The following is a 14,852-nucleotide window of genomic DNA, read 5'->3' on the forward strand; positions in this document are numbered from 1 at the left end:
GGAGTCGATGAATCAGGAGCCAACAGTTTCACAGTATTATTCCCATCAGGGACTCCTTTGCCAGCTCGAAGACAACACACATTACAGGCCCCTGGAAGATTATCTTCAGTATGCCTTGAACTCTATGAGTCTGAGGGAAAAAACTCTGCAAAAGAGGAAGACAAGTTCGCACAGGTGAATACATAATTTGGGCAATTTATTAGTCATGTGAGACTGTTTAGCTTTTCTTTCTTCATTAGACTCAGTTTAATATCAATATAAAATGTTTATAAGATACCTATTTAACACATTTGTATGAATGGATTACTTCTAACTTATAAAAGAAGGAATAAGCAATTTTAAAGGTTTTTTTTTTTTTTAAAGATTCTATTTATTTATCAGAGAGAGAGAGGGGGAGAGAGCAAGCACAGGCAGACAGAATGGCAAGCAGAGGCAGAGGGAGAAGCAGGCTCCCTGCTGAGCAAGGAGCCCGATGTGGGACTCGATCCCAGGGCGCTGGGATCATGACCTGAGCTGAAGGCAGCTGCTTAACCAACTGAGCCACCCAGGCGTCCCAGGAATAAGCAATTTTAATTTGAAAGAGTTACAGGAAAGCAAAAACAAAAGACAATGTGGGTTTTGTTTTTGTTTTTGTTTTTGTTTTTTTTTCTGTTTGTCTTGTGCTCTTGACTCTCCTTGGTAAAATGTAAGTAGCAGGGGAAATGACAGTTTTTGGTTTGCTAATGCCAGGAGCTAAACCAGGCAACTTACAAAGGCATCAGAGTGCCATGAGGTAGACGTTATTATGACCATTTCATAGATGATTAAAAAACAGGCTCATGGGGGCACCTGGGTGGCTCAGTGGGTTAAGCCACTGCCTTCGGCTCAGGTCATGATCTCAGGGTCCTGGGATCAAGTCCCGTGTCGGGCTCTCTGCTCAGCAGGGAGCCTGCTTCTTCCTCTCTCTCTGCCTGCCTCTCTGCCTACTTGTGATCTCTCTCTGTCAAATAAATAAATAAAATCTTTAAAAAAAAAAAAACAGGCTCATGGCAGTAAGTACCTTATTTTCCTTGTTGAGGTAAGATTTATCCTCAGTTGGTTTTACTTCTGGGCTCTTGCTCTTGCCATTACACCATGTTGTCTCTCAAAAAGGATACCTTTACTTTTTCAAAATACCACATTTCTATTTCATATTGTAGAGTCCTCTGCATCCTCTAAAAGAAATGAAGTGGAGCCACTTGATTTGCTTAGAAACATGCCCAAGAAATATAATTACATTAAAACACATATACAGGGACTATAGAGCCATATTTACAGTATGATGTCATTTGTGTTTATATAAAAAGTTTGAGAGCTTGGGTGTGTGTGAGGGAGGTGGTGTTTTGGTAGGTGTGGGTATGTAAATATCCATGCATAGATACAGAAAATATCTGTAGGTATTAGAAATATATTGGGGTGCCTGGGTGGCTCAGTGGGTTAAGCCTCTACCTTCCGCTCAGGTCATGATCTGAGGGTCCTGGGATCAAGCCCCGCATCGGGCTCTGTGCTCGGCAGGGAGCCTGCTTCCTGCCCCCCCCACCTCTCTGCCTGCCTCTCTGCCTCCTTGTGATCCCTTTCCCTCTGTCAAATAAATAAATAAAATCTTTAAAAATATATATATATATTTAGGATACTTAACACTGGGTAGATTTGAAGGTACCAAAAGGATGTTTGTTTTTTACTTTTTAACACTTTGTACTGAAGTTTTAACAAATAGCATAGGACATGAGCATGAAATACTTTTACAGTGAAAATAAAACAAATGTAGGTAAGCAAAGGGAATCCATAGTATCTTTAGCTTTGTATCTGTTTTCTTATTCAACAAAAGGATAATGAAAACACACATACAAAACCTATCTGGACTCTACCTCAAACATCTTAGAATCTAGGGGAATAGGGCCCCTTCAACTAGTAAAGTTTTTACAAGCTCCTCCAGATGTTTCTGTCGTGGATTACTATATAAGCACTTTTCTGTGTACTGTATTTCTAAACTCACTTGGCTGTCTTAGTATTCCCTTAGCTTCTCTCTCTTGTACATTTATTACCTTTTCTCCTCATACACTGCTCCAAGACTCTGCTGCAGCTACTGTCCCTATATCCTAAGTTACAGATGCCAAAAGGAGAAGAGTTAGTCAACTAATACTGAATTTGGGAGCTACTCTTGTAAAGATCCCACCTATTCTAATCTCTGTGTTTTACAAATGAGTAAACCAAGGTACTTAGTGCTTCCCTAGAGTCATAGACTTGATACTAGAAAAATCTGAAAAGTCACTTCCAAACTTGGTTTATTGGTATACTTTTCTTTAGGAAACTAAATAATTTTTTGGTAAATTCATTAATATTTCTTATGTACAAATATAATCTTAGTTGTTCAAAAGTATTTGTCATGTGTTTCCTTAAATTGGTTTTCCAAGGTATATGTTACTGGTAATGGCTTAATTACCAAAAAGAAAAGCAATCTTTATTTTCTGAGACAGAGTATACTTCATAACCTAGGATATGATGTTTAAGAGGAACAAATCTATTACTTATATGCTCTCCTTCTAGAGGCAAAGTTTCATAGTTAAGAAAGCTTAATCCTATTCTCTGATTCTGGTCATTGAAAACTGCCCTATTTTAAAAAGTTTCAGTAAGTAAGATTTGGTCCATTGGAATAACTAGTGCATCAGTCTACTAATATATCAAAGTACTGAACCATCTTTATATTATTTTTGCATAAACAGGTTGTACTCCAGGATCTAGATAAAAAAGAAAATGGATTACGCGATATATTAGCTGTTCTTACAATGAAAAGGTATAAAATTAAACTATTCCTGATGTTCCAAAAATTCACCGTGAGACTTGACCTTTTTTGTTAGTTTATTGATTTCTTCACACATTGCTATTCTAGGAAAACCTGATATTAAAGCTTGTAAAGGTTTTGTCAGTGAATTACATTTTTTGTTCTATAAAATTGCTATATTTTACAAAGAAAGTGTATCTCAAATTATTTGCATTCTTCATTTTTTATGAACTCTAATTATTTTGGTGTGGTCAGTGTAAAAAACTGGTCCATGAAGTTTGAGATACAATTTTTATCAGTCTTAAATATAATCTTCTAAGGTTTATGTTGATATTATTTATCCTGTGAAAGGATAAGTTTATTTTGGTATTGCTACAGAAAAGCTCTAGGATATATGTTACTAATTAAATCCAGCTATTAACACTGTATTAACAACTGGCCATCCAGAAGACTGTGTCTTGCAAGTAAATCATTTCCAAATTAACTTTAGAGACCATTCATTCTATAACCATACTTAGCAAGAATGTCAAATTCATTAGCGTGGGTTTGCCTTGGCCTAGGCTTAAAGATGGCATGATTCATGTTCAGAGTGCATAAAGTCTTAAACTTGAGATCTTCATCCTGGTTTTCAAGGAATACAACTTCTGTGTCAGTGGTCTAGAAAGAAATTTTTAAGATCAGCTATGTAATTACAGCATGTGACACAAAGTTAGACACTGAAATTGTGTTTCTTCTTTATCTTAATACTCTTCTTTGAAAAATTAAAATCATCTCGTTTATGCTAAGTCTTTGAATTATTTCTTAAGAACTTTTTGCTTTTATGAAATGAGCTGATGAAATGTTATACTTTGTTTGTTTAGGGATGGATCTTTACATGTGACATGCACAGATCAAGAGACTGGAAAATGTGAAGCAATCTCTATTGAAGTGACATCTTAGTGCTCTAGAGAAACCCGGAGTTTTTTTTAGAACTAGACTATCAATATTCTTTGGTTTTGTTTACAAGTTATGTTTATATTAAAATACTTTTTGAATGAATTGTATATGTTTCTATTAAAATACAATATATTAGTAAGTGCTGCAACCTTTTTTTGTTTTCCATTTAAGATGGGAAGTACAAGGTCCTTTATTAGTGGGAAATATAAGGAACTTTTTCTGTCATGAAGCTATTTAGAATTAAATTGAGTGAATCGAAGGAAATTTTACTGGAAATTTAACAATGTTTTTTAAATTTTGTTCTATAACTTTAAATTTGAAGAAGTCTCATTAATTCTTACTAGATAATGAACTAGGAACAATTTACAAGTGTTTGATATTAAATAAAATTGGAGAGTCATGTGCAAAGTAAGAAACAATTTTTGCTTTAAAAGAAAAAAAATTCACAAACTCAACAACTGTGCATAGATATGTGTGTGACAAGCATAGAAAACAAAAGTCTAGAGGGCTGCCCACCAAACTTGTAACAGTGGCCTTTTTATGGACAGAAATATTTTAGGGTGGCACTTTCACTTTTCCTTTTTACAATTTTGTTTAGTGTGACTTTTTCTCTCTAACAAATACATTTTATCTTTTGAAATGAAATGATCTTTTTTTATTTTGAAGAGAAGGCTAGCCACATTCTGTTTATCAGAGAACACTCATTAGTGCATTGAGATACTCTGTGGATTACTAATGAAACGCTTAGTCATTAAAACAAGACAACTAATCTGTATATATTGAAAAGAGAGTGAGCAGTGCACATGAGATTCTATTATCAAGAGAGAATTTTCCATTCATTTCTCTCCTTGGTTCCCAGGAGACTTGAGAAGAGGAAGTATCTTTACCCAGTGGTAAAATTAAAACTTGTGCTGTTTTTATCTTGTTTAGGCTTTGTGGGTGTGCTTTATTCATTATAGTTTATTTTTATGGAGCTTTGTGGCAGTAATATTCTATTTCTAAAGATACAGAAACCAAACTTAAATTTTTTCATGATTATTCTGTATCAGATTACTGACAGAATCGAAAAGAATTCAGGTATGATTCTGAGTCCACAAAGCAGACTCAAAGGCATACCCTTTTGATTAAGGCTGAGTACTTAGTTATTTTTTAGGATCTTTTCCAGTTATTGAAAACTTTTAGACCAAATAAATAAATAAATGCAAATTAAATGTTTTTAGGAAATAGGAAAGTAACATCTCAACTAGTTGAACAGCTTTCAGTTATGCTTTAGAAAGTGCTTTTGGATTTTATTTCATAGTTACTGTTAGCTCTTTAAACTAGATGAGGCACTGGCCATCGCCAGTGTGTCAGTCGTATGCCATTCCTACTTTTGTAAATAAAATTTTATGAGAATATCACCAGGCCTACTGGTATCTGTATTGTTTGTGGCTGCTTTCACACTGTAAAGGCAGTGAGTAGTTGCAACAGAGACTCTGTGGCCCACAAACTTTAAAATATTTACTGTCTGGCTCTTTACAGAAAAGGTTTGCCAACCCCTGAAGTAGATTAATGAAACCTGTAGAATAAAATATCATAAGGATTTATTCAAGAGTTTTCTTTCCTTCCATGTCTGTGTAATAATTTACTTAACTTGACTGCTATCTCCACTAGATTAGTGAGTATTGTGAGAGCAGAGACACTCTTAATGTCCCAGGTCCCAGAACACATAACCTCATCATAGGTGTTCAGTCAGTGTCTATCTAATAAGTGCATTATATGGAAGAAAAAATAAGTCCTCTTTGTATTCTACAGGACAATGGCCAGTAAGTACATCTTTTGCATATTTTATGATTCCTTTAGAAACGCAATAAAGGAAGAAAGGAATACCTCTGCTTCTGGCTTTATTAGTCAGCTTTGCATGATTTTTTTCCCCCAACATAGCAAATTTGAAACTGTCACCGAATGTGCTCTGTTGCCTAATGTACTCCAAATTGTCCTGCATCCTCATCTGACAAGGTTTTTTTCTTCTGAATGTGGGGAAGTTTTGCCAATTAACTTTTTATATGTGTTTTACTTTTTCAAGGTAAAAATAGCTTCAACATTCTTCTAATTATAAAATGATACACATTCATTATAAAATTAAAGAGTTGTTGCAATATGCAGAGAGTAAGCTAGCCTCTATTATTTGTGTTCTACATGTACAAAGAGAAACAGATTGAGAGAAGTTAATTTATCCAAGAACTGACAGTAAATGTGAATTTTGAACTAATACCCGTGCTTTTTTTTAAACAATTTTCCTAGTTGCTTATTATTCTAAACACTTTCTGTGCATTATTTCACTTAAATTCACATTGTCCATTCTATTCCCAAAAAACATTCAAATGAAAGAGGGGACACTCCATGGATCTCCAGAAACCATGTTTGCATGGGTCTTTGTGGGAAAAAACTGGGGGGTGGAGGCATACTTCTGTATGTTTCCCTTGAGGCCAGTGATATATGTGTCTGGCTTTGATTTCCCTCTCCATTTATAGCCAGGATTTACCAAGATCCTCAAACATTTTAGTCTCAGGACCCTTTTACATTCTTAAAAATTATTGGGAATCTAAAGAGCTTTTATTTATATTGGTTTTATTTTTGTTTAAAGATCTTATTTATTTGAGATAGAGCGAGACTGAGAGAGAGCATGAGCGGGGATGGGGAAAGGCAGAGGGAGAGGGAGAGGCAGCCTCTCCAATGGCAGGGAACCCAGTGTAAGGCTTGATCCGTGGACCCTGGGATCATGACCTGAGCTAAAGGCAGATGCTTAACTGACCGAGCCACCCAGGTACCCCTATATTAGTTCAATATATATATATGTATGTGTCTCTGATTTCCCCATCACTCCTGCACCTCCTTGTCTGCTGAACCAGCCTCCTTCCTTTTTTAACTTGTAGGTCCTTTGACTCGTATTTTCCCTTCCTCTTTCCTATGTGAACTTTTGCTATGATTCTGAGCTTTTTTTTGCTGGGCATGTTGGGAGATACAACGATAACTTTGGGGGCCAAGGGTCTGGCATGGCTCTGGTTTTTCAGGGAAAATCAGAACCATCCTCAGAAGCCAGGCCATGGAGAAGATTGGAGAGAACTTTCTAGAACTAACCTTCCTGAGTTACAGCTGTGGATTACAGTAGTACGTTTCCCCCTCATCTCCTGAATGTTATGAAAAATGTTACCCTCCATTGGGTTAGTCCTAAAACCCAGAGATTTTCAAAATCACTCATTTTTTTAAATAAAAAAATTACATGTTAAGTAACATTTTTATGAAAGGTAACTTTTCAAAAACAAAGATTTAGTATTAAGTGTGGAATGTTTAATGTTTTTCAAATCTCTTTAATGTCTGCCTTGAGAAGATAGCTGTGTTCTGTTTCTTTAAATTTGTTGTAATATCCAACTTGTGTATCCTCTGAAAAACTTCACTCTATACTTGCAAGAGGAAAGTAAAGAAGTCAGAAAATATTTTGGTATTATTATGAAAAGTTTTGAACTTATGAAGGGTCTTGGGTCTCCATACCATACTTTGAGAGTTGCTGCTTCACTTAGTTACACAGTAGTACCTGTTGAAGAGACAAGGTCTTATCTGTCCCCTGGAATTAGTGGGGTTAAAGACGAAAGACAAAACAGTTGATCTACAAAAGAGTCCAATTTATTCTGTAAATTTTTGCTGAAACTGATCAAGACCCAAAAAAACAGACAAGATAACTGCAAATGTTGGGAAGTGCATTTGGTGCCAAGGAGAAAGAATGGAAGACTAGAAGTACCTATGTTAGGGTGACCCGGAGAGGCCTCTGAAGAAATGGAACAAGTGGAGACTCAAGCACTTCTCCACGAAGTAATTTAGAGTTGCCTTAAGATATTTATTTACTTGCTTATAATCTGCTCCTCCTACTAGGACATAAGCCCTCTGCACACAGGGTCTTTTTCTTTCCTGTATACTTTAAGCACCTCATACATTGTCTGGCACATAGGAGATACACCATAAAAGATTCTGAATGGGTGGAAAAGAGCCTAGAGAAGAGTGAGTACAGAGGAGAGTGGCACAAAGTCAGGTCAGGGCGTTAGGGTTCCAATCACTTAAGGCCTAGGAAGCTAGCAGAAGGTTTGGATTTTATTCTATGTACTCCAGGAAGTATTTAAAGCAGGAGAAGGACATGCCCCACTTTATGTTTAAGGTGACTCTTTGAGCTGCATGGAAAATGGATTGGAGGAGAAGCAATAGTGGAAGTGAAGCCAGGCAGACTTTTGTAGGACTGCAGGTTAGAAATGGTGCCTCTACTAAGGGCATAGCAGCAGCAATGGAGAAAGGAGGCGGTAGGAAGGTATATTTTGGACATAGCATTGACACAAATTGCTAATGAAATTATGGGATGAGGAGAGAGGAAATCAAGATGACACCTAGATTTCCTTCTTGGACCCCTGAGTTGATGGTTGTGCCAGTGTAGTGAAATGAGAGAGTGTGGGGATACCTGCAGTGGAGAGGACCAGGCAGGTCTGCAGGTAAAAATGAAGGGCACTCTTACGAGTGTGATCAGTTTGAGATGTTTGTGCAACACCTAAGAGAATATGTCAGCTAGGCACTGTGGATATTCAGATCTGGAATTCAAGGAAGAGGTCAAGGCTGGAGACAAAATGTTTGGAAGCTTTAGCATAAAAATGATATATAAACCCATGGGAACTGAGGCAGTCCCTTAGGGAGAGAGCCTAAGAGAGATGTCTTGGGGGCCAAGTCCTGAGGAACCTCAGCCTTTAGGCTACATAAAGGGAGTGAAGAGAAGTCAGTGTAGAGGTGAGGTGTAGAGCTCAATAAGGTAAAAGAAAAACCAACAAAGAAGCTAAGGATAGGGGTGCCTGGGTGGGTCAGTGGGTTAAAGCCTATCTTCGGCTCAGGTCATGATCTCAGGGTCCTGGGATTGAGCTCCGCATCAGGCTTTTTGCTCAGCTTCCCTTCCTCTCTCTCTGCCTGCCTCCCCGCCTACTTGCGATCTCTGTCAAATAAATAAGTAAAATATATTTTTTTAAAGTTAAAGATAGATATTCCTGGGTTGTTCTAAGAACATATAGGACTGGCAGTGAATACACTTGGGGAGGGGAGGAAGGCAGTGAAGCTGCATCTAAGTCTTAAAGGGTATCTAGGAGTAGTCCTGGCAAAGATGGGGCAAAGTAGGCATTTTCTAGCAGCAAGAGCAGAATTGAAGAAGTCCTGGGAACACGGAGCAGGGAATATTTGAGGAACTCACAAATTAAGAAGGAACAATGATGAGCAGTGAGGCCTGAGATGTGGACAGGAACCACTATGCCACAATAGGGCTTCCAGACAATAGGGTTGGATAGGATTTTTTATTCCTTATTGCCAAGGTAATAAGATGCTCACTATAGAAAATGGTTAAATATGTAAAGAGAAATCAAAAAGGAAATCACCCCCCAAAGATTTTACATTTATCTTCCTATGCCTTTTTATGTAGTTGAAACTTTTATAGGTTTTTGTTGTTGCTTTTTTGCTTAACATGTTAAACATTCCCCCATGAAACTAAAGGCTTCATAAACATCTTTTTAAGTGGCTAGACAGTATTTCACAATGGAATCAAACTAATTTCTTCAATGTTCTGTGTTTACAGTGCTCCAAATTTATACATGATGTTTTGAAAGATTTTTGTAATTTTTGTCCAAAATATTACCAAAATCCTTGGTCAATGTCAAACGGCTTTCTACACAGGGTTTCCCAATTGATTCTTCTAAGATTTCTGGGTTAGACTGTTTAGAACAATCACCATGGAAGCGGTGTGAAGAGTGGATGGGGGCGGGGCGGTGGGGGGTGGGGAGACTGTTAGGAGTTTAGGCAGTTGTCCAGCAGAGACCCGGCGTCCTGCAGCCTTGCTAGCAAACTTCCCTTCCGCTGGACCCTGCCCTCCCCCCAGCCCCCACCAAAAAGCATCAGGCGAAGAGTTAGTGAGAAACGGCAGAACCTCAGATCCCAGCCCAGACCTACCTAAATTGAATCTGCATTTTAACAAGATCCCCAGATGATTCCTATGGCCATTCAAGTGTGAAAAGCACAGATGGAGACTGGTGGTTTCAAACTGCTGCATACTACAATCACCTGGGGAGCTCTAAAAAATTCCAAAGCTCATGTCACACCCCATACCAATTAAATCAATATCAGCGAGTGGGACCAAAAAACAACCTTTCCAAGTGATCCCAACATGCAACCAATTTTGAGAACCTTTGATCTAGGGGCTCAGGTGGCTGAAGAACAGGCATGGGAGGTAAATCTACTCTGCACCATACAGCTCCGCTCTACATTTTGGATTTTTGTATGACGTGGAAGAACTACAAAGCGTGGGAAGGCCTGATGCATATGTACACTCCCGAATTAGGAGTTACACCACCGGATCGAGGTAGGCTGGCTGCTAACTCAGATTGCGCCGCTTGGCCGGGACTGCGGGCGCGCCCCACCCCCCCAACCCCCGCATGCGGCTCCCTAGCCCTCCCGCGCGTAGGGATGGGGCTTGGGGCGCATGCGCGCTCGCCGCTGCGGCCGGGGTCGGTCTCCGGTGACGTCAGGACGCGTCGCAGATTCCAGCCCCCAGCCCCGGCCCCCCGACTCCCGCGCAGGTCGGGCAGGGGCGGGGCGTCAAGCCAGCTGAGCTATCCCGTCAGACCGCGCCAGTTTGAATGAAAGCTCTTCAAGATGGCGGCGGCCGGGGCCGAGGCGCGAGGAGGTGAGGGCTGGAGAGCGGCACTCCTCAATATCCCCCGTTCTCCAGGCAAACTCCCAAGGCCCAGGAAGCGGGGCCGGGATCCGTGGGGCCGCCAGAGCGCGACGCGGCGAAACGCCGCCTTCCACTCGGCTGACACCTTGGTCCCTAAAGGCGCCCCGCGGGCTTCACCCTTCCCCCGGTCCCTGACCCTTCTCACGGCACGGCCCGCTCGCTCCCCGCAGTCTCCTCCTGCGCCTGGCTTCGGCGGGGCCCGGTCCGCGCGCCCTGCTCTGAGGTCGGCTGTCTCTCGCTCCGCGGAGGTCCTGTGGCCCGGCCCCCGCTGCCCGTTGGGCCGGAGGCCCCTCCCCGCCTGGTCGCCGTGTGGAGGTATTCGGGCGGCCGCCGCTGCTCCTGGTAATCCCCGGGGGGGTGCTCGAGGGCCTGTGGGCACGCGTGTGGTTTACTCCTTTGTGGTGGTTTGGGCGGGACGTTTTGTGTTCGCGCTGGCTTTTTAACCGGGGAGCGGGAAGGACCCGGTGGTGTAAATGTGACCTCAGTATCAGAGGAAGAAAGAAATTGGGGCTGAAGTGTGAACCCTCAGGAAATAAGTGAGCATACGCCTCAGTATGGACGCACTAGAAGGGTAAATTCCCCGTCGGAGAATATCCCAGTAAGTGGGTGTTTGAAGACGTAGCCTCTGGCTTAAGGTAATTTTTATACCCACCGGGAACTTGGGTGTTACTTATGCGGACGCCAGAGAATTAGATACCTAGCGTGTAGTGCTTGTGTGTGCGCTCCTGCCTGCCGCGCGCACCCCCTGAAAGACTGGAATTTTCAAGGCATTCTAGAATTTAAAGTGTTTGCTTGCACTGCTCTCCACCTAGATTATGAGCTCGTTATCCCCAAACTTTTCTTCCGCTAGAGGTTAGTGGGAACCTAGTGTAAGGTTTTTGTAGTGGTAATGAAATGTTTAATCTTCCAAATGAATTATCTTATACATCATTATAGATCATCGGAATTGTTAACCAAGGGTTTGTGGTTTTTTATGTTACAGTCTTTTTCTCAAAAATAGCGTTTCTGTTCAGGCTTGTCTTGAACCTCAGGTTAAACTGGATAAAATGGTAGCGACAACAAGACATACACAGCTTGGGTGATATCCAAAAGGAACCTCTTTTGCCCGAGATCAGCATAGTGAGGGTAACTTTACACAAAGCATCCCGAAGTTTTTTTAAATGGAAGGCATTTTAAGTGGTCATTTCTGTTACACCACTCTCCTACACCCAAACCACTCACTACTCCACAGTAAGCAGTCACTCCCCCCAATGTTTTTTTTTTTTTTGAGAAAATACCTTTCATTTTTGTAGTCTAGAATTATGAATCTTTTGTGGAAAGCGAGGTGGTGGAAATCGTGCTTCAAGGTTTCTGACAATGAAGCCCCAGTATGAGTTGGGAAGGGTGAGGGAAGGATATAGTAAGCTGCCGTGTGTTCCCTCTTCCTTCGAAATTTACCTCAAAACAAAAGGTTATCAGAGCTACCTTGGAGAGCTACCAAGTAAAGCTTGAATTTACTGGTAGATTTTGTTTGTTTAATTCCACTTAACTCCCACCCATACATTTTTTCAGTGAATCCGAAATCTGGAAAGATGGAAATATCACTAACGTCAGGTAGGCAGATAGCAAAGGCTGGGGCAGAGGACCCTTGATTCTCTGGAGTGCTTACCATAACACTAGCAATAAAACCAACTTTATTACATATTTCTAAACATCAGTTTGCGGTAACATATTTTATATGCCATATGGTAGCATATTGTTTACAGAAATTTGTAAGTAAAAATCTTCAGCATATTTAGTTACTGGCTCCTCTAAGGTTAAGTATGAGTGTGTCTGATTTTTTTTTTTAATTGGGTATATGGATTATGTAAATTGATTACTCTGTTTTATAAATCTTGGCTTTAAAAACAATACAGGAAATGAGTATTATGAAAATAAATTCTTCATTATTTGTTATAATTCTTGGGCTCATTTACCTTGATAATAATACAGCATAGGCAAAATAATAAAGTTAAAATTTCCTTCATTCTGGAATGGGAAAAGTAGGGCATGTGATGTAAAACTATGATACTATAGAGTTATATTTCAATTAGATTTCATTTCTTATTGACCAACTAAGAGAAAGGGAGAAAGTTGTTTTTAATAACTTGTAAGGATGTTTTAAAATATATTTATTTTTAATAAGTTTGCCTTAGAGATCTACATTTTATTAAAACCAATTATATTCTTTGTATTCTATGCAGAATATAATGGAAAAGGTAAAAACCTTATCTCTGTTGACCTTTGCATCTATATGTAATTTTAAGAAAGCTTACAGACCTGAAACTTTTTGTTCAGGTGGTTTAGTAGAAATTAATTTACATTAAGCATAGTAGGATAGAGACCTATGGAAAAAAATCCAAGAAGATCAGTTTACCAAAATAGTTGTTGCTTAATGCTTAACTTTTTCTTGAAGGCACGTAAATGGTTTCTTGTCATATGAATTTTCAGTCCTATAAAATTGCCAGTTGAAGGGTGGGATATAGAGGTCTTAAGTTTTTCCTTTTTTTTTTTTTTTTTTTTTTTGCTTTAATTGAGTAGCTACTTCATTAGTAAAGAATTCTATTTTCTTATTGTAGCTTGGTGTGTGCCTTGCCTAGTTTCACTTGATACTCTTCAGGAATTATGTAGAAAAGAAAAACTCACATGTAAATCGATTGGAATCACCAAAAGGAATCTAAACAATTATGAGGTGGAATACTTGTGTGACTACAAGGTAGTAAAGGTAAGGCAAATATCTAGCCCCTTAAAAGAGACCTAATCAGACTTCAATTCAGTATTTCATATTTCTGTAACCTAAAAAGAACCTTAAAAGTAAGCAAAAGCTCTTAATGTTAAAAATTCTAAGCCATAATAAATTTATATGTCCTAGCATCTATATTGCCAAGTAACACTGAGAGGATTTTGAAGCATTAAATGTTCTCACATTAGAATATTTTAAGGTGCTTATATCATTCTACATCCAACTCTTGATTATCTCCATGTGGGTTACCAGAGCAAATGTTTTACCTCATATTGGCTTCTCCTGTCATTCATTTTGTTCCTGAATCATATTTCCCCACTATCATCTGAAATAAACCTAGAAATTCAAACCCAATTTTTTAGTGCCATTGAATCTCCTCGGGAAGCATTACCATTTATATGTCCTGTATCATGTCAAACTCCAGATATTAGGGAGGTTCTGTGATGCAGTAGGATGGCTTGGAGTTTGAAATCATTTTTGATCTTCGGTTGGTACTTTGAGACTTTATCAAAGTCATTTAACTTCTCTGGGCCTCACTTGATTCCTGTTTCTCTTTAAAATGACAAGTTTGGGGCACCTGGGTGGCTCAGTGGGTTAAAGCCTCTGCCTTGGCTCAGAGCCTCAGGCTCTCTGCTCCTTGGGGAGCCTGCTTCTTCCTCTCTCTCTGCCTTCTCTCCTGCCTCTCTCTCTACTTGGGATCTCTCTCTTTCTGTCAAATAAATAAATAAAATCTTAAAAAAAAAAATGACAGGTTTATTTTCCTAAGAACCTTCCTCAATCTAAACCTTATGATATATTTTTGAGTAATTCATCATCTTTCTTTTGCCTGTTCCTCTCCAAGAACTCTTTTTTGGTCATTTAGTTGTCATTTCTTTCAGACATATGAATTAGAAATTCTCCTCCTTTGTCTTTCATATTTATTCAGTCATTAAATCCAGTTCTTCCTTTGAAACATCCATCATCTTTTCATTTAATTACCTTTCCCACTCAATGGGATTTTATGATCAAGCATTTCACTAGACTCTTCAGCAACCTTCAACCCCAAAACAGCCCAGTCACCTGGCATCTCAGTGTATAAACTGGCCTGACCAGTCTAGCCAAAAATATCCTATAATCACACATACTCACACCATTAAAGTTTATTTCTAATCTCACTCCACTTAGTTCTACATAAGGTTTTTATCTGTTGCTTTCTTTTCCTTTTCTTGTCAGTAACTTTTCTAACTTCTATTACTTTTTTGGACTTCTTACTCTATCCTTCATCTTTATATTCAGCCACAGACAGGGAAGTATTTACTTCCCTTTCTTCTATTTCTGTGAAAAATGGGTTCCTTCAAGTATGAACTCTCAATTTACTTTTACACCAGTTAGCTCTATCTTTGCTGTCCCTGTTTTTCGGTTTTCTTCCTCCATCCCCGTTAGGATTTTTCTTAATCCCTGATGCTTTTGTGTGTGTGTGTGTGTGTGTGTGTGTGTGTGTGTGTTTCCACTGACTTCTCTCAGTAAAACCTATTCAGGTTTCCCCCAGTCTTTCTTCGACCTTATCTCCGTGCTCAAGCATTCCTGTC

General features: G+C 39.3%; 2 protein-coding genes and 1 long non-coding RNA gene across 14 annotated transcripts in view; 2 read left to right on the forward strand and 1 right to left on the reverse strand.

Moving 5' to 3' along the window:
* The window catches only part of HSPA14 (heat shock protein family A (Hsp70) member 14), a 39,409-nt gene extending 34,087 nt beyond the window's left edge, over positions 1 to 5,322 (forward strand). Inside the window, exons 12-14 of one of the 2 annotated variants that reach the window (XR_006603356.1) lie at positions 50 to 174; positions 2,742 to 2,812; positions 3,661 to 5,322. Coding sequence is in view for 1 of the 2 variants with exons in the window: in XM_045069179.1 (XP_044925114.1) it covers positions 1 to 174; positions 2,742 to 2,812; positions 3,661 to 3,739 (324 nt within the window). In the remaining variant the exon portion in view is untranslated. Of the gene's footprint in view, positions 175 to 2,741; positions 2,813 to 3,660 lie in introns of both variants that reach the window. The other variant, XM_045069179.1, reaches the window with a different exon arrangement.
* On the reverse strand, positions 19 to 10,768 carry LOC123388850. The gene is made up of 3 exons (XR_006603358.1): positions 10,660 to 10,768; positions 1,040 to 1,193; positions 19 to 145 (listed from the first exon to the last, which is right to left on the reverse strand). It is a non-coding gene; the product is annotated as an uncharacterized LOC123388850 (long non-coding RNA).
* The window catches only part of SUV39H2 (SUV39H2 histone lysine methyltransferase), a 24,411-nt gene continuing 19,804 nt past the window's right edge, over positions 10,246 to 14,852 (forward strand). For 2 of the 11 annotated variants that reach the window (XM_004774853.3, XM_004774859.3), the window contains exons 1-2: positions 10,246 to 10,472; positions 13,121 to 13,266. In XM_004774853.3, coding sequence (XP_004774910.1) covers positions 10,442 to 10,472; positions 13,121 to 13,266 — 177 coding nt within the window. In that variant the 5' untranslated portion in view covers positions 10,246 to 10,441. The other 9 variants (XR_006603357.1, XM_045069180.1, XM_004774850.3 and 6 more) reach the window with 8 other exon arrangements.

This window comes from Mustela putorius, unplaced genomic scaffold (genome assembly GCF_011764305.1).
Source record: "Mustela putorius furo isolate JIRA1106 unplaced genomic scaffold, ASM1176430v1.1 tig00003913_pilon_pilon_pilon, whole genome shotgun sequence".
Lineage (NCBI taxonomy): Eukaryota > Metazoa > Chordata > Mammalia > Carnivora > Mustelidae > Mustela > Mustela putorius.